Source organism: Hylobates moloch, unplaced genomic scaffold, assembly GCF_009828535.3.
Source record: "Hylobates moloch isolate HMO894 unplaced genomic scaffold, HMol_V3 SCAFFOLD_11, whole genome shotgun sequence".
NCBI lineage: Eukaryota > Metazoa > Chordata > Mammalia > Primates > Hylobatidae > Hylobates > Hylobates moloch.
In genome coordinates, this window is record NW_026652286.1 from 39,359,569 (window position 1) to 39,379,624 (window position 20,056).

The 20,056-nt window shown below is 37.8% G+C and overlaps 1 protein-coding gene across 15 annotated transcripts in view; it reads left to right on the top strand.

The window, feature by feature from the left end:
• STK33 (serine/threonine kinase 33) overlaps positions 1–20,056 on the top strand; it is a 239,263-nt gene that overhangs the window by 151,987 nt on the left and 67,220 nt on the right. For 8 of the 15 annotated variants that reach the window (XM_058446623.1, XM_058446626.1, XM_058446624.1 and 5 more), the window contains 4 exons: positions 6,259–6,642; positions 8,052–8,165; positions 13,271–13,384; positions 16,089–16,193. In XM_058446623.1, the coding sequence (XP_058302606.1) occupies positions 6,418–6,642; positions 8,052–8,165; positions 13,271–13,384; positions 16,089–16,193 (558 nt within the window). In that variant the 5' untranslated portion in view covers positions 6,259–6,417. The remainder of the gene's footprint in view (positions 1–6,258; positions 6,643–8,051; positions 8,166–13,270; positions 13,385–16,088; positions 16,194–20,056) is intronic. The other 7 variants (XM_058446629.1, XM_058446628.1, XM_058446627.1 and 4 more) reach the window with 2 other exon arrangements.

Consider the following 20,056-nt stretch of genomic DNA (forward strand, 5'->3'; position numbering starts at 1 on the left):
AGCACAGCAGAGCCTTCCTGTTTGGATCCTTAGAGCGGTTTTACTTCTTCAAGAATCTATTGGCAACATTGAATTTTTTGACTGCCTTAGCTACATGCGGGCCCCCTTGCTCACTCTTAGACCTATTCTCTGATTGCATGAAGGGGAAGGAGGGATTATTTCCTTTTTCTTACAATATTTTTTCTTCTATTTTTTATCTTTTTCTTTTCTAGGCAGGGCCACTACTTCTCAGCACATCCAGCCTTCTGGCTCATCTCCTCCCTGCATCTCACTACGCCCTTCCCCACCCCAGGGTAAATTCCAATAATGCTGCTCTGTTCCAGGTGGAGTTCATGTTGACTGAGGTGAATTTTAGGGCTGTAACTGGTTTGGTCTGATCTGGATCCCCATTATAATATTGAAATCTCCACAGTGGAGGTGAGGAACACTGCCACTTCTGTTCCTTTAAATGTCTGCTACATCTCAGATGATCGTTGGGAGTGATTCATCTTCATATAATTTTAGGGCTAGAAGGAACCTCAATACGTCCTAGTCTGTTCTTAAATTCCCCCATTGCTTACCTTCTTCCAACTGATGCTCCAGCCTCTACTCAAACACTTGTAGTCACTGAGACAGTCTTTCCTTTTATCTTTGACAGCTGTAAATGTCAGGAAGCCCTTTATATTAGATGGAAATTGGCACCCACCGTCTCTTCAAATCACACAGAAGTCTAATCCCATATGCCTAATCCTCTTCAGAAATGTGAAGAGAGCTCTCACATTCCGTTTGAGATATCTCTTCTCCATGTGATCCCCTCATTTCTTTGACGACTTTTCCAATATTCCTGCCTGTTTTTCTAACTAAATGATTTGTGATTCTGGCTCTTTTCCACAAAATCAACACTCAGAAATTTTCATTGAGTGCCTATTATGTACAAGGAAGGGCCTGTGCTGAAGAAAGGTCCTTGGCTTCTGGTTGCTTATTTTTTTATTCGTTATTTTTTTTGAAACAGAGTCTCACCCTGTCACCCAGGCTAGAGTGCAATGGTGCAATCTCAGCTCACTGCAACCTCTGCCTCCTGGGTTCAAACGATTTTCCAACCTCAGCCTCCTGAGTAGCTGGGACTACAGGAGCACACCACCATGACTGGCTAATTTTTGTATTTTTTGTAGAGATGGGGTTTCACCATGTTGGCCAGGCTGATCTCGAACTCCTGACCGCAAGTGATTGGCCTGCCTCCACCTCCCAAAGTGTTGGGGTTATAGGCATGAACCACTGTGCCTGGCTAGCTTCTGGTTGCTTATAGTGGAGAGGGAGAAAAGACTGATATCAACAGGGAAGAATCAGAGAGAGGGTTTCCTGGTTTATCCACTGTCTCTGAACTGCAATTTCTGTTCTCGCTTTTTTTTTTTTTTTTTTTTTTTGAGACGGAGTCCAGCTCTGTTGCCAGGCTGGAGTGCAGTGGCATGATCTTGGCTCCCTGCAATCTCCGCCTTCTGGGTTTAAGCGATTCTCCTGCCTCAACCTCCCTAGTAGTTGGGATTACAGGCGCATGCCACCACACCCAGCTAATTTTTGTATTTTTAGTAGAGATGGGGTTTCTCTGCTAAAACCCCAGGTTGGTCAGGATGTTGGCCAGGATGGTCTCGATCTGACCTCGTGATCCACCCGCCTCGGCCTGCCAGAGTGCTGGGATTACAGGCGTGAGCCACCTCACCCGGCCTCTGCTCTCGCTTTTAACTGTCAGTATAGGGGCCACATTTAAGACTGTCCTTCCGTATTACAGCTTAATCAGTGAGGAACATCATGCAAATTAAAATAGAAAGGAAAAGTTAATAGCACACATCAATCAAACATTTTTAAAAATTCTGAAATAATGTGAATTTTAAATATGCTGTAAATCCTTTTATAAGACAATACAGACTCATTTTCTTAATCATGCCCTTAATGAAAATAATAAACAAGTGCTAGTCTTTGTTAAAATATAGCAATATCATCTAGAAAACTCATTGGGCCCTTCTTTAGGCTTTGTAAACATGTTACTAAAGCAGTTAGTCATTTGGCTTGGTCTACAGAATGTCAGACAATTCATAAGTTTTTTTTTTCCCTTTACTTGAATAAAACACATTTTTGACTGAACTGACTATTTAGGTTTCTTGTTTTGTTTTTTGTTGTTGTTTTGTTTTTGTTTTTGTTTTTGTTTTTTGAGATGGAGTCTCGCTCTGTCACCCAGGCTGGAGTGCAGTGGCATGATCTGGGCTCACTGCAAGCTCCGCCTCCCGAGTTCACGCCATTCTCCTGCTTCAGCCTCTCCATGTAGCTGGGACTACAGGCGCCCGCCACCACCCGCGGCTAATTTTTTTTTTTTGTATTTTTAGTAGAGACGTGGTTTCACTGTGGTCTCGATCTCCTGACCTCGTGATCCGCCCGCCTCGGCCTCCCAAAGTGCTGGGATTACAAGCGTGAGCCACCGCGCCGGGCCGACTATTTAGGTTTCTTGTAGACACAGTCTTAGCAAAGAAAACTAAAAAAATTGCTTTTGGAGAAGAAAATTATAGCTAGTTATATGTTATAAAACCATTCTTGTGTTCATTTTCTTGAGGAAATTGCTGTAAGTGTATCTTCTAGGGTCAATATGTAAGAGACCTTTTTATGATTAAATAAAAGCCCAGAGATTTTCATTATCAGAATTGTTTTATTGACTTGCCTTAGTTCTAAAAATAAAATGAAAACCTTTAGCCAAAGGAAGGCTCATTTGTTAGTTAGATACTGACATAATTTGAACTTATTTTATTTGCTTATATTATGTCTAGTACCTATGTATGTCCAATCTTTGGAGACACAAAGAAACATTATTGTATTAGATGATTCTTTGGTTTTGTAATACATATTTTTATATCTAAAGTCCTGTTTAAACATAATTCCATGATTCTATAGAAAAAGAGCTATTAATCTTTGTGTTTACATAAGTTTGCAATACTTGATTAATTTTAAGCCTCTAAAATATGAGTGACATCATTTGTCCTGTGAAATAGTAGACTTGTTTTAGTAACATATCTTTCAGATCAATTCATAAATGAGAAAGAAATAAATGTGAGTAAACATTTGTTCTATGGTTTTTGTTTAAGCTAAAATAATTAGAATTCAGCCAGCCAAAAAGAAGTTAAATTTGAAATCTAATTCTTGTCAAGAAATTTTGCATGCAGCTATTCAACCTGTCATTTTAGAATTGCTGTGGTAAGAAAGTAGAACATTATTTTGGCAAATATAGGGCTTGGTAGACTGGAGAGCAAAAATGAAACTTCTCAGTGAGTAATAGAAAGAATTCCTATGCTTTATGCGTATAGCTACCAAGTACTTCTAAGGCAACTGATAAATTAGAAGACTGGAGCGAGAAAGTACTCAGAAGTCTATGACAATGTCAGTGATATGATAATGACTTATTGAAACATTGATGAAAATTAAAGGAAATGCTTTCTGAACAAAGCTAAGAAAAGAATAGCTGTTTTTAGATCCCCCAAAATCTATCTTAAAATGAAAATTTTAATATTTAAAGATTCCGTTGAAAATTTGTGAATATATATATTTGTAAACCTTGAAGGATATGGTAAGTATGCTTTTAGGAGTACTGTTTATCATGAAGGAACTCAGCTGCAGTTAAATAAACCTGTACGTTACAAACACTTCTTACAATTTCTTATAAAAAGTACCATAAAATCAGTATTCTTAATGTATGCAAAAAATGATGTTTTACACATCTGACATGGGACTTCTCTACACCCTCAGAGAGAAAGCGCTATTTTTGCCAAACAGAAAGCCTATTATTTGCAGATCTACTCCACTGCTCTGAGTCATTGATGGTTATAGGTTTTATATTTAACCTGAAATGCAAAACATTTTCTTCTAGGCCTGAAGTTAAATCATTTTGGAAAGTGACACAGGTACATTCTGAATTTTCTTTGTCTTGCTACATATTCTTGAAAAACCAGGTTAAGTGTTTATAAGAAATGTGTGTATGTGTGTGTGTGTGTGTGTGTGTGTGTGTGTGTATTTTGAGTGGCATCAGTTGCATTCTTTTCTTCCTCTGCCCATCTGGAGGGCACTTTTAATGTGCCTGTCCCCATACTCTCCATTATGAGTTTTAATCACAATAGAAATTTTTTTTTATTATTGTACTTTAAGTTTTAGGGTACATGTGCACAATGTGCAGGTTTGTTACATATGTATCCATGTGCCATGTTGGTGTGCTGCACCCATTAACTCGTCATTTAGCATTAGGTATATCTCCTAATGCTATCCCTCTCCCCTCCCCCCAGAAATTTTTTTCCCACCACTTTGATGAAAGGTCATATTTATTGGACAGACTTATCTATTCTATTTAATAATCTTATACTATATACATTACCTGGGGTAAATGTAAGTACAGCGTTTGGGATTTTAAAATCTATTTACAAATGAGATTGACCTGTAAGTCCCCCTTTTGGGGAATACTACTATGGTCAGATTTTGGTTATTTTAAGTGAATAAAATGAACTGGATGGCTTTGCGTGCTCTGAAACCATTTATATGAGAATCATCTGTTCAATAAAAGTAGGAGAGGACTCTGCTTTGAAACTTCCTGAGTGAAATGATAAGTGGCATGAAGAAAAATAAAGCAAGGTAAGGGGGGAGAGGGCATGGGCTTGTTGTTTTAGATGAGGTGGTTAGGAAAGCCTTTCAAATGAGCAGAAGCCATAGTGAAGCGCGGGAGCAGACCGTGTGAATGTTTGAGGGAAGAGCATCCCAGGCAGAGGAAGCAGAGGGCAAAGCCTTGAGAAGGGAGTATACTTGGCATATTAGAGGAGCAGCAAGAGGCTACTGTATCTGAGAGACAGGAGATACGAAAGCTGAGAGGCAGTGAAGAGTACATTTGGAACCTTATAGGCAAAATTCAACAAAATTTCTTTGTCATTTCTGTTTCTTAATCTTGCTCTTTAATTATGTTTTACTATCTTTTAGATTTGACTGCGCACTTAGTATGTTTTTATCCTTTCTCCTCTGATTTTAATAAAGGTTTAAGAGTATAAATTTTCTTTTAAGTGCAGCTTTGCCTGCATTCTATTAAGCTTAATGGCCATAAGTCACATGGCTACCCCTAATCTGAAAGAGAAGCCTGGAAATGTAGGATGTTAATGAGCACATTGCTGCCCCAAAGAAGATCAGGATTCTGTTAGTAAGAAAGAATGAGAGGACAACTTTTAGGTAAACTACTAGCAATGTCTTTTATAAAATCCTATGAGCCTGGCAGATTTTCCTGCCAATCACAATAGATAAGGATTTGATAAAAGTCAGCACAGCTTCCTGACTAGAAAACCAGGTATTTCTTTAATGAAATAAATATATTTAATTTCCTATTCTAGTCAAGTTTATTCCAGTTCAAAGGATAACAGTATATTGCATATATCCTCAGCTTTATCAATCTATGACTACAAAATCTACTTTTAAAGACTATCTGAAATGGTATAGCATAAAACCATAATAATGTACACCCAATTACTTCTGGAAGTTTCTCAAGGTACTCCTTTATATGTACTGCAGAGTGTATTTTTCTTCCTCCTCAACTGAGATCTTTCCAACTTGCCACCATGCAGCTGCCAATGGTCCTAGTTAAGTAAAATGCTGCCATACTTATTTTAGACTCAGGGAAAAATAGCACCCACTCATTTTTATTTTTGCTCAATATAAAAATGAGGATACTTATGAGGATACTTAAACTTTTAGGATTAACTAGTTTTCTAAAAATCGAATTATTCACTCCTTTGTAAAGTATGTAATAGGAATTTGCTCTAATAATAAATAGATTAAAGTTTAAAATTTGAAACCATAGTAATGTATGTTTAACACCAATATTTTAAGCCTTCTTAAAAACCACAACCCACATTAAGAAATACATTTCATACTGTGATCAAGTACACACGCACACACACACTCTATACATATATGTCTGTCCAATTAAAAGTTTCACAGCAATTTCCAAGGAGGTATGCTAAATATTATCTATTTGATTCTACTTTATTTTTAAAAAGTGATATCAACCCACAAAATGGATTTCATAACCCACTACTGCAGTTTGATAAGATGCTGTTTTAGACTATGCTTTTCACCAGTTTTATGGTCCTGTTTTGTCCTTTTCATGTCTATACAGGATGCTTCTAGTGCTAGTTGCTAGCTTTTCTTTGATTTCTGGGATGGTAATAGGATAAGAATTTCTCTAAATGGTTATTTCTTTTCTTTCTGCAGCTCTCACGTGTGAATATGTATCTAGTGCATCCTTAACCTAACGACTTCACCAGTTCGAAATTAGTTTTCACCATCAACTACCTTATCCTTTTTGGTCTGGTTTTCTTCCTCAAACAGTGGAAACATTTTTAAAGTTGCTTTTGTTGCAGAGTTAAACAAATGGCTGATAGTGGCTTAGATAAAAAATCCACAAAATGCCCCGACTGTTCATCTGCTTCTCAGAAAGATGTACTTTGTATATGTTCCAGCAAAACAAGGGTTCCTCCAGTTTTGGTGGTGGAAATGTCACAGACGTCAAGCATCGGTAGTGCAGAATCTTTAATTTCACTGGAGAGAAAAAAAGAAAAAAATATCAACAGAGATATAACCTCTGGGAAAGATTTGGTAAATATCAAAGATTCCACATATAAGCACAAGTTGACATCCCATTCCCTAATGGCACTCCTAGCTTCATCCATATCCCATGAGTTCTTGTTAGCTAATTCATTGCCTTCGTAACTATTAAACATTTCTTTCTCACTGAAGAGGTGAGTAAATTTGGTTGGTAACTTGTTATATGATGTTTCAAACCACTGCCCAAATTAATTATTTCTCAGGACACGAAGTAATTAAACACGTTATCCCAACTTGTTTTTTTAATGGTTTATACAGAAATGAATTGGTTTTCAAGTTGAATTAAATCTGAATTTTTGAGTATTTTCTTCAACTGATGGAGAATTAGATTTATGGTTGTGGTTAAGTAAAGGGTGGTTATGGCTTTGTTATTTAAGTTTTGGTTGTCTAGGTGGACTATCAACTATGCTTTACAAAATCAGCTTGCATTAGTTACAAATAATCTATGGCTACCCAATTGTACTGATTTCGATGTATTCATCTTTTTTTTTTTTTTTTGAGATGGAGTTTTGCTCTTGTTGCCCAGGCTGGAGTGCAATGGCACGATCTCAGCTCACTGCAACCTCTGCCTCCTAGGTTCAAGTGATTTTCCTAGCTCAGCCTCCTGAGTAGCTGAGATTACAGGCATGCGCCACCATGCCCAGCTAATTTTTTGTATTTTTAGTAGAGAGGGGGTTTCTCCATGTTGGTCAGGCTGGTCTCGAACTCCTGACCTCAGGTGATCCACCCACCTTGGCCTCCCAAAGTGCTGGGATTACAGGCATGAGCTACCGTGCCCAGCCATATTCATCTTTATACAGAATAGGCAGAGTGTGAAATTGTGGTTGATACAGCACAACTTTGGAGACAGAGCAGTAAGCCCAAGAAAAGTCAGGTTCCCATTCCTCAAAATTTTACCTTCTTCATATGTTCTCCCTTGACTGTTATTTCTGATTTGTATTATCGTATCGTTACTGCCATATGGATGTCTCTGAGTGAGTTGTTACTATGTTATTTTCACTCAGAGCATATTTTTGAGTGGCCAATAATTTATGTATAAGCTATTTGATATGGTTGTTAAATTGTGAAAGGAGAGTGATTGAGAAAGCTATAAAGTTGCTTTCTGTGATTTCAGAGAATCACTAGATAAGCTTTGATGAATCTGCTATGCTGGTTATCATGTAGACTTTCCTGGATTCAGGGGATTGGATTGAATATCTTCTTAAGGTCTCCCTTAGCCTAATGAGCCAGTGAATTGCATAGGGCTTAGAATTTGAAAAAGACAGTAAACAATCTTGTGCATAGTAAACATGGCACACGTTAAAGTGTTATCAGATTATCTAAATTAGGATTATTTGTCAACCAAGAATATTGCATCTTAAAGTTGTTTTTTTTTTTTTAATTTTTTTTTTTGGTCCCAGCCCTCAAGAACCTCAAATGTAGAGAGAAAAGCATCTCAACAACAATGGGGTCGGGGCAACTTTACAGAAGGAAAAGTTCCTCACATAAGGATTGAGAGTGGAGCTGCTATTGAGGTATATAGAAAGCAAATTAAGCTACTGTCAACTTTCAGGTTTCTTCTAAGTCAATGGTTAATGGAAAAAATGATTTAAAAATAAATCTCTAAGGAAAGGAAGTAAAGAAAAGAGGAAACGTATCATTTTCAAGTATGTTAACATTTTTACTAAAGAAAATACAGATTAATTATTTTCTGTTTATGGAGGACCAAGTGGATTTTAATTAAAGTGGAGAACATTTTCATTAGATAAAATGAGGATAGTTTCATCTTCAGGTGTTGGCCGTTGCTGAAAGCAATAGTGGAGTCTTTGTTTAGACCTTTTCATGATGCAGAGATGGACCAGATGATTTTAGTTTGGCTGTTCACTTCCTTGATAGTGAGGCCAGAATCTCCCTCATGAGCTCCTCCATCTTTTCCATCCTGAGATTGGATAAATACCAATATTATTTTTCCAGGATTCAAATTATTATATAAAATATGAATTAAATATTAGAACAATAAAAAAATTAAAATATGTGTTTTTAACATTAAAGAAACTGCAATAAGAACAACCACAACAAGAAGAAAATTGTGTTAATGTTACCATTTAAATTGCTTTGGGGCATCACAAATTACACCCATATAAGATGGTATACTTAATAAATGTAGATATTCTGATTGTTCAGCTGACTGACCACTCTTCATCTCTCTCCCTTTCCTTGGGCCTCCCTAGTCCCTGATACACAAAAATATTGAAATTAGGCCAATTAATAATCCTACAATGGTTCAAGTGAAAGGGAGAGTTGCATGTCTTTCACTTTAAATCAAAAGCTAGAAATGATCAAGCCTGATGTCAAAACTTGTTTTAAAAGATATTTGACAACTTACTTGAAGTGATTAGAAAAGCTGCCTGGCCTGAAAAACTCTGACACACACACACAAATTTACTAAGTTTTAAATTTAGTCTTGGGCCAGGCATGATGGCTCATGCCTGTAATCCCAGCATTTTGAAAGGCTGAGGAAGGAGGATCACTTGAGGCCAAGAGTTTGAGACCAGACTGGGCAACATAGCAAAACTCCTTCTCTACAAAATTTTTTTAAAAAATTAGCAGGGTATAGAGGCATGCGGCTATAGTCCTGGCTACTGTGGGGGTGCTGAGATGTGAGTATCACTTGAGCCAGAAGTTTGAGGCTGCAGTGAGCTATGATCATATCACTGCATTCTAGCTTGGGTGACAGAGTGAGACCTTGTCTCCAAAAACAATAAAATAAATAAATAATAAATTTAGTCTTAAGAGCTTTTATAAAAGCAAAATGTGTTCATTGTGAAAAATTAGGCAAATATAAGTGTGGAGAAAATAAAAATTATCAACCAGATATAACCAATTTAAAAATTTTTACCTTCACTTTTTCTATGCATGTACTAGTTTTATTTTATTTTTCTTTAACATTTTTCCTGTTTTAAATTAGGGGATATTTCAAATATATATATACATATTTTAAAGAAGTAACTTTAACTTGGTATAGTTGAAGTTGAAGCTTCTATTCCCCCATAAAATACGCTCATTTTAAATATTTTAAACATTTCAGAAGAGTATAAAGAAGGAAATTACAAGCATCCACAATTCTGTTACCCTTATATAACTACTTTTAATATTTAGATGAACATTTTCACAGATATCCATGTAAGCACCTCCTCATACACACATTATCATAATGAAATCTTATCTTGTATGCTTTTCACACTGTACACTATGTTATGGACTTCTTCTGTGTCAGTGAAAATAGATCTACATTATCATTTTAATAACATCCTTACACAATTATTAGAAATAAGAAACTGTTTTCCTTCATCACTGTGTTAATATCAAAGCAGTTAGTTGAAGAAAGTGATTAGTTTATAAAAAACTAGTTGGCCGTTTCTCATTTTAGAATTCCTGTTTAAACAGTATTGAATACTGTCTTCAAATTGTGGTTCTATTTAGAGAGAAAATGAAAGTTTAACTTTTAAAGAACAAGAAAAATTGGGGAAATGGTTATGAAGAGATTATTTTGTAAATGAGAAAAGGGTAAATTACCATTTTAGTTGAGATTTAACTCACTTTACAAAATATAGGCATAATTCATCATATCATGCTTTGATTTATTGCACTCTGAAGATCTTGCGTTTTTTCCAAATTTGAAGTTTTGGCAACTGTGTCAAGCAAGTCTGTTGGTGCCATTTTTCCAACAGCATGTGCTCATTTTGTGCCTTTGTGTCACATTTTGGTAATTCTCACAGTATTTCAAACTTTTTCTTCATTATTATATCTGTTGTGATCTGTGATCAGTGATTTTTGATGTTACTATTGTACTTGTTTGGGGGTGTCACAAATTGCACCCATATAAGATGGCAATAAGTGTTGTGTGTGTTCTGATTGCTCCAGTGACTGACGATTCTTCCATCTCTCTCCCTCTCCTTGGCCCTTCCTAGTCCCTGGGAGACAATATTAAAATTAGGACAATTAATAACTCTGCAGTGTTTTAAGTGAAAGGAAGAGTCACATGTCTTTCACTTTAAATCAAAAGCCAGAAATGATTAAGCCTAATGAGGAGGGCATGTTGAAAGCCAAGATAGGCTGAAAGCTAGGCCTCTTGCACCATTTAACCAAGTTTTTAATGCAAAAGAAAAGTTGTTGAATGAAATTAAAAGTGCTATTCCAGTGGACACATGAATGATAAGCAAAACAGCCTTACTGCTGATATGGAGAAAGTTTGATTTTAGAAAAGATCAAACCAAGCACAACATTCCTTAAGCCAAAGCCTAATCCAGAGCAAGGCCCTGTTTTCAGTGTTGTGAAGGGGAGAGAAGTGAGGACGTTGTAGGAGCCCCTCCCATCACCCAGAGTACTAGGAGGAAAAAGTGGTTTCGTTTGCCGGGCCCAGGATTCTCATGCTGTGTGCAGTCTAGAGACTTGGTGCCCTGCATCCTAGCCACGCCAGCCATGGCTGAAAGGGCCCAACATAGAGCTCGGGCCGTGGCCTCAGAGGGTGCAAGCCTCAAGCCTTGGCTGCTTTCATGTGGTGTTGAGTCTGTGAGTGCACAGAAGTGAAGAATTAGGGTTTGGGAACCTCTGCCTAGATTTCAGAAGATACATGGAAACGCCTGGATGCGCAGGCAGTAGTTTGCTGCAGGGGCAGGATCCTCAGGGAGAACCTCTTCTAGGGCAGTGCAGAAGGGAAATATGGGGTGGGAGCCCCCACACAGAGTCCCTACTGGGGCACTGCCTAGTGGAACTGTGAGAAGAGGGCCACCATTCTCCAGACCCTAGAATAGTAGATCCACCAACAGCTTGCACCATGCACCTGGAAAGGCCACAGGCACTCAATGTCAGCCTGTGAAAGCAGCCAGGAGGGAGGCTGTACCTTGCAAAGCTACAGGGGCAGAGCTGCCCAAGACTATGGGAACCTACCTCTTGAATCAGCGTGACCTGGATGTGAGACATGGAGTCAAAGTAGATCATTTTGGAGCTTTAAGATTTGACTGCCCCACTGGATTTTGGACTTGCATTTGGCCTGTAGCCTTTTTGTTTTGGCCAATTTCTCCCATTTGTAATGGCTATATTTACCCAATGCCTATATCCTCATTGTATCTAGGAAGTAACTAACTTCCTTTTGATTTTACAGGCTCGTAGGCAGAAGGGACTTACCTTGTCTCAGATGTTGACTTTTGAGTTAATGCTGAAATGAGTTGAGACTTTGGGGGACTGTCGGGAAGGCATGACTGGTTTTGAAATGTGAACATAGGAGATTTGGGAAGGGCCAGAGTTGGAATGATATGGTTTGGCTCTATGTCCCCACCCAAATTTCATCTTGTAGCTCCCATAATTCCCACGTGTCATGGGAAGGAACCAGTGGGAGATGATTGAATCACGGCAGTGGGTCTTTTCCATGTTGTTCTCATGATAGTGAATGGGTCTCACGAGATCTGATGGTTTTAAAAACGGGAGTTTCTGTTTACAAGCCCTCTCTTTGCCTGCTTCCATCCATGTAAGATGTGACATGCTCTTCCTTGCCTTCTGCCATGATTGTGAAGCTTCCCCAGTCATGTAGAACTGTAAGTCCAATAAACCTCTTTCGTTTGTAAATTGCCCAGTCTCAGGTATGTGTTTATCAGCAGCATGAAAACGGACTAATACACATGGTGAATGTGAAAGTGATCACACAGAGAGAGAGAGAGTGGCATTTTGAGAGTGGCATTTCTATGGAAGGCTTTGACTAGCTGACCCAACCAGGGCATTACCTAGTGGCATTAGTTCAGCTGCCCTCCCATGTTCTGGTTCCTATGCACGATGGGTCCAGAAACTCTTGTTAATTCCCTGGAGTTGATTTGGATCAGGGAGACTGACTCCTGCAAAACCAAATTTACAAGAAATGAAAGTGTAAATGAGTTAGCTGTTTATTATTTACAATGCAAACCACGATGATGATGTTGGCAAAACCAATGTATTCTTTCTTTGTAAGCAGAAGTTAGATGATAAGAGGATGGATTCTTGGTTTGGATGATGGTTTTATGGATAGTGGTTATTTTTTTCTCAGTGCTGATCTGTGTTGAAATTTTTGTCACATATTGCTTTTTTTTAAAGCAAAAGGAATAAAACAAAAGTGATTTTTAATAAGATAAAGGAAAAGCATTAGTTGTTAAATAAGGAAACATTTGTTCAGTAGTTATTATGTGTTGATTTTGTAGTATAGCTCTCAGAAATTTGGGATGTTTTGGAGTGAGTATATTTTATATCTAAGTGTGTGTATATATATATATAAATAAATACTCCTTTTCTCCTTTTTCTTATGAAGATATTTCATTAATATGTTATAGTTTGAAAGAGATTCATTTTTATACTTTTTAGTTTTTCCACATTTCACCATTAGGATTTTTATGGTTTTCCTCCAAAGGACACTTAATAAAACTCATCAACGCTTATTTTTGGTTAATTAAGATGTGTTTATTAATATTGAAGCAAATATATAGTGTCTTCTATTTGATTTTAACTTGGAGTGGAATCTCTTTTCCCTTGGGTGAGTATCTGTCAGTATTGTATGTTCATTTTTAATAGCTGATGAATGGCATAGAGAGACAAAGAACTCTTTTTTTTTCTCCAGGAAATCTATACCTTTGGAAGAATATTGGGAAAAGGGAGCTTTGGAATGGTCATTGAAGCGACAGACAAGGAAACAGAAATGAAGTGGGCAATTAAAAAAGTGAACAAAGAAAAGGTAAGGCTCATTAGCAGCATCCTACTGAGGGCACAGTGTTAGTGCAGGGTGGGTGTGGACAGTACAGCTTTTCACACTAACACAAGCTGCCTCTCACCCCGAGGTCCCAGGCCTGGGCTGATCCCCTGGAGAAGCATGGCATTTCTCTAGCCTCCTGGAAAGGGACTAGTTTCTGAACTCAGGTGGGCAAGTGCTGCCTGGAAAAAACAAATGGAAGGAATAACATAACCAACATAACAAAAATAGGTAAATTTTACCAGAGTATGCTGAAGATAAGGGCTGGTTCTCAGTGTTCTGTAGGCATAGGGCTGTGGGCTAGCGATATCTTAGCTAGAAGTGCAGATACTCTCTCCTGATGTTGTTTTGATATACTTTTCTCCTATCCTTTCCTTTCATTTCCTCACTGTTCGCTAGTTCTGTTTATTCATCCTGCCTGCTGTTTCACGTTGAACCACTTTTTGCTTCGACTATCTACTGCTATACTCTTTTATCTGCTGCACTCCTCACTAGATTTCCTCTTGAACTGGGGAACGACTGAGCTTCTCTTGATAATAAAATCTAAAACCTCAGACTTTACATCTGATCATTTCATCAACCTTTTTCATTTCTGTGCCTGGGAAAAACCAAACAACGTTATGGTGTTTTCCCCTAGGATTTGTGATGATAAATATCACATTTAAAAAACAAAATGGTAGGTTTTATGTATTATTTAAAACAAACTGTAGCAAATTACATACCATTTGCCCCTAATGTTTAGTAAGGTAACATATCAATCTTAATAAAGGGATTAAGAGCCTTTCTAGAAATCTTTAGAATTCTTTAGAACTATAGGTAGCATCCTAAGTGCTACCTAAGATGTTATTTCCTTTGCTTCTTTGGTGTTAGGTAGGGTTAGGGGTTCAGTTTTTGGGTTATATAACTACCATACCTACTTGCAACTTCAGGAATTAATAATCTTTCATATTTATATTGATGTTGAGAGTGTTTAAGACCATAAAATAGTAAGATAAAACTATATAGTCAGTATATGAAGTGAATAGTGTAATATTGTGTTATATTCAGGCCAAGCCATTTGGGAAGGGGTGAGAAACAGCATTGAGATGGATATTAGGAGAAATTGAGGTAACTTTCCATATTTAGTCTAGACAAAAATTCACTCCTCACAGTCACGATTTCTCTTGATCCTTTAGGTCAAGGGTCCCCAACCCCCAGGTCTTGGACCGGTACCTGTCCATGGCCTGTTAGGAACCAGGCTGCACACCAGGAGATGAGCAGCAGGCGAGTGAGCATCACCACCTGATCTCTGCCTCCTGTCAGATCAGCAGCAGCATTAGATTCTCATAGGAGCGCAAACTCTACTGTGAACTGTATATGCAAGGGATCTATGCTGCATGCTCCTTATGAGAATCCAACTAATGCCTGATGATCTGAGGTAGAACAGTTTCACTCTGAAACCATGTCCTCTCCCGCAACCCTGGTTCGTCGAAAAATTGTTTTCCATTAAATCGGTCCCTGGTACCAAAAAGGTCGGGGACTGCTGCTCTAGGTTAACCTTTAAATGTGACTTAATCCTTGGGTGGAGCATAGTATGATGGGCAGTGTCCCACCCACTCCTGAGATGCTAAAGGTTGAGGAGCAAAGGTAATTGGAAGCTGGAATGACACTAGGTAAAATTTTAATTAGGCAAAATTTGCCTTATGACTAATTCATTTCCACTCCCTTAAGAACCATTATGTACTCTCCCAAATCAGGTGGATGGGAGATGGAGGAATAGGACCTTTTTTATCCCTTGCAGGGAGATTTTTTATTAGAAATAAAACCCATAAATGAGGACAATGCGTATCCTCAAATAATGACAATTTCAAGATCAATAGGGGTGATGATTTGGCAGGGCAGTGATGGTGAGGGTGGAGAAAGCCCTTCTAGAATTTCTGAGATAGAGGACATTGTAGATTATCAATTACCTACACTCGAATGAAGTCCTTGTGCTCCTTGGAGTGTTACTGACTTTACCTTTTGCTATCTGCATGCTGAGTGTTAGATGTTAGGAGACATCTGACATCTGAAGGCAAGATCTCTCTCTCTCTCTGTCTCTGTCTCTCTCTCTCTCTCTTTCCATCTCTCTCTCTGTTTCTCCCTCAGTTAACCAGGCAGGCCAGGAAATAACACAGTGCAGAGCCGAGTGTAGAATCTCATTGCCTATTATTTTTTCATATATATATATATAATCAAATCAAAACAAGGCAACAGCAAAACAAAGAAAAACTTTTTGTTTTTTTCTCCCCCAATTTATGTCCTTGGAAGTAGATTTTGTTTTTATTATGCTAACATCAAGGGATCAACATATTTTTAAAGGAAATACCAAAAAGCATATTAAAAGTTGGAGTAATTTTAGTAGTTTTGTGAGGGGACAGATACCATGTTGTAGCTAAGTTATAGAAACAATTCAAGAAACAGATGTGGCTTGAGGCCAAATTATATGTAACTTAAAATTGGACAAAGGAAAGAAGGGGCATAATTTAATCTCATCACGGGAATAAATGGCATGATATCATTTGAAAAAGAAACATCTCAAAAAATGTATGAATTCACTTCAAATATGAAGTTACAGGAAAAAAAGTAGGAAAACATAAAATAACTTTTCTATCGAGGAATGTAGGAGTGATTTTCATTATGTGAAATCTGTGTTTCTTCATTGATTAAGGCTGGAAGCTCTGCTGTGAAGTTACTTGAACGAGAGGTGAACATTCTGAAAAGTGTAAAACATGAACACATCATACATCTGGAACAAGTATTTGAAACGCCAAAGGTAAACCTCTATTAGGTGCTGCATTTTGAAAGTTGTTATTATTACAAAATGAATATCATTCCATTCTGAAGTAATCCCTTTGGGGCACAGTTGCTCATGTCCTTGGCATGAGTCCGTCACTGGAGATTGATGAGAACATTCTGGAGGACTTTTATTATTGATTGTATAATTAGATGTCTGATGATTAGATTGATGTCTTCAGTAATATGTTCTGGGTGGCATGTTGAAAACAAATGTTTAAAATTATAGCAACTTCTTGCACAACCAAGTGGTGATTAGAACTTTCTTAGAGGTGCCTTTCCTTTTGCTTTGATCCTTAGTTTCTCCATTAAAGTTTATTGGAATATTTTCATAATTTTGCAAAGTTAACTACATAATCAAATTGGTATAGGTATATTTTTCACTGGAGTTTGTAGGAGATATTTTTTCATCTGTGTCTTACTGATGTGTTTTATCTTTATATTTCCCTAGATGCTATCATTCTTCTCTTTACCTGTAATTTTTTTTTTTTAATGGCCCATTTTTTGTACGGGGTTTTGCTTTTTTTCCCCCCAGGGGGGCTTGCAGTGGCGCAGTCTCGGCTCACTGCAAGCTCCGCCTCCCGGGTTCAAGCCATTCTCCTGCCTCAGCCTCTCCGAGTAGCTGGGACTACAGGCGCCCGCCACCACGCCCGGCTAATTTTTTGTATTTTTTAGTAGAGACGGGGTTTCACCGTGGTCTCGATCTCCTGACCTTGTGATCCGCCCACCTCGGCCTCCCAAAGTGCTGGGATTACAAGCGTGAGCCACCGCGCCCGGCCACCTGTAATTTTTATTTAGAGTTGTTCAGAAGCCTGGATTATTTGCCATTCTGCCTCCAGATTGTTTAATGCTTGTGGGCTTGGGTGTTTTCTCTTAGAAGAGTAATAATGTACAGATTAGGCATATGGACTGTGGAATCATATTGCCTGTGCATTTGAATCCTGGCTCCACCACTTCTTAGTTATCCATGAGACCATGGACAAGTTATTCAGCTTACCCATATCGCAGTTTCCTTATCTGTAAAATGGGCTTGATAACAGTGTTGACCTCACTTGGTTGCTGTTGAAGGATTAAATGAGACAATTGGTATAAAGCATCTCTCTCATTAAATGGTAGCTATTGTTCTTTGTCTCCTAGGCCAGTCTCTAAGGTAGTAATAGTCAATTTGGGTTGTGCCTTATGCTTGATTCATTGGGGGTGCTTGATAACAATTAAAGACCACAGTTATCCTTTATGAGAGCAGTATATGGCTATGATGCCCAAAGTCTCCGCCCTTTTCAGTCTTAGACTTGTGATTTCTTTTATCCCCAAATCTTCTTAGAATAGTTTTGTTCATTATCATCAGCTTTAAGCCATTTGATTATAATGTGCCTTGATAGCATTTTCTTCATGGTTTTTTTTGTGTTCGGGGTTCATGGACCTGTGAGTTTATGGTTTTCATCAAATTTAGGAAATTGGGAGCTATTATTTCCTCACATTTGTATTTGCCTTCCCCTCACCCCACTTTGTGGTCTCCAAGTTAGATTGCTTGATATTGTCCACAGTTCACTGATGCTCTGTTCATTTTTTAAATCATTTTTTTATCTCCTTGTTTCATTTTGTATAGTTTCTGTTGTTGTCTTCAAATTCAGTAATCTGTCTGTGTAGTATTGTATGTGTTGTTAATCTCTTCCAGTGGAAATTTGATTTGGTTTTTAAAAAAAAATATATATATATATATTTTATCCGTGTGTCTACTTAACATGCTCAGTCTTCTTGAATAGAGTTATAACTGTTTTAATGTCCTTTTCTACTAATTTTATCATGGGTGTCATTTCTAGGTCAGTTTCAGTTTATTGTTTTTTCCCCCCTTCATTATGGGCTCTATTTTCCTGCTGCTTTATATGCCTATTAATTTTTGGCCGGATGCCAGATGTTGTGAATGTTACCTTGTTGGATGCTAGATATTTTAATATTCTAATGATTATTCTTAAGCTTTATTCTAGGATATAGGTAAGTCACTTGGAAACAGTATGATACTTTTTGAAGCTTGCTTTAAGCTTCTTTAGGTGGCACCAAAGCAATTTTCAGGACTAATTTTTTCCTGTTACTGAGGGGCTCTCCCCAGTGCTCCATGAATTACGAGGTTTACCTCCGGCTCATGGGAACACAACTGTTCCTGGCTGTGTGTAAGCTCCAGTGATTGTTCCCTGTGCCCCTTTTGCATATTTTCCCCCCAGCTTTGGGTATTTTCCTCATACACATGTGTTGATTCATACTCTTCTGAAGAATTGAGGGGGTCCTCTGCAAATCTCTGGAGATTTCTCTCTCTACAGCATTCTCCTCTTTGATGCTCTGTCCTGTGTACTTTAGTTGTCTTGGCCTTCCTGGGCTTCCAGCTCCATACCCTCTACTCATGGAGACTGCTAGGCTCTGCTTGGATTCCCTCTCCCTCTTCTGTGGTCTGGAAACTCCCTAGACAGCAAGCTAGAATAATCTTGGGGACTGCCTCATGTATTTCCTCTCTCTCAGGAATAACTACCCTGTGCTGGCTGATGTTTAATGTCTAAAAATTATTGTTTTATATATTTTGCCCAGTTCTTAAGTTGTTTCAGGTGGGAAGATAAGTCTGGTCTTTGTTACTCCGTTATGGGCACAAGCAGGAGTCTAAATCTAGAGTAAGTTTGAAGGCAGAGGAAACCATCAGCTGTGATTTTTCCAATATATTGCTTTCCCTTAATTCATGTAGGTCAGGTCTGACCCCCTCTGCCTCATAAATACCCACAAGCATGTAGACTTTCTATTGAAGCTAACTTAAGTATTAATAGAAATTGCCACCTGATTGGTTGTGCCGTGGTACTGATCATCCAGTCTGACTATGCTGTGGTTTCTTGTGAGTCTAAATGTTCTTCAGGTCTACACAATTGTTTCTAATAATTATAAAACAGTTTTAACTTATATAACTTTGACCAACTTATATATTTAAAATTGACCAATTTATATTTCAAGTACTGCTAATCCAACCTTTCCTTCCAAATAGTTCACTTATCATTTTATGTACCAGTGAACTGTACAGTCCTGTCAATGGAAAAAATATGGTCCAGTTCAAAAGCTCATTTATGTGTTAGATTTTGCAGTTACTTTTGAAGTTCTAAAACTGCCTGAGATTCAGTGAATCTGAATTGCGCTATAGGAAGAAAGGATGTTAACCTGCGCTTCCTGTTTTCATACTTACTGATTGAACACAGAAGTTGCACTAACAGTGCTTATAAGAACAAAATCAGACCTCAAGATCTCAAAAACAACAAAAATCTAGCAGCATAGGTTATAATGGAGACATAATGGGTACCCTGTGTTTGAATAGAAATATGTATGAAAAAGACTTGCTTTTTAGTTGACTGTGAATCTTTTTTGACTCGATAGATGACTTGGCTGTTGGAATACCTAAAGTGATTTTAATATGCCCCTACATGAACAGCAAATATGGAAGAGGCATTTCACCTATGACTTCTTACCACTCACACCCAATTAGTCACTAAGTCCCACCGTTTCTTTCTTGTTGGTATTTTTAAATCTTTTCATTTCCTCCTTCTTTTCTCGATTCTATGCCTCACATCTACCCTCTGTAAACAAAAGTCAGCATACTACAATTTGAGAGCCACATTGGGCCTGCTGCCTGTTTTGTTTTGTTTTTAATGGCCCATAAGCTAAGTTTCTACATTTCCAAATGGTTGCAAAAATGTAAAAGAGTAATATTTCATGTCATGTAAAAATTCTATAAACCTGAAATTTTCAAGTCTAGAAGTAAAGCTTTGTTGTGTTGTTTATGGCTGCTTTCTCCTGCTACAGCAACAACACTGAGTA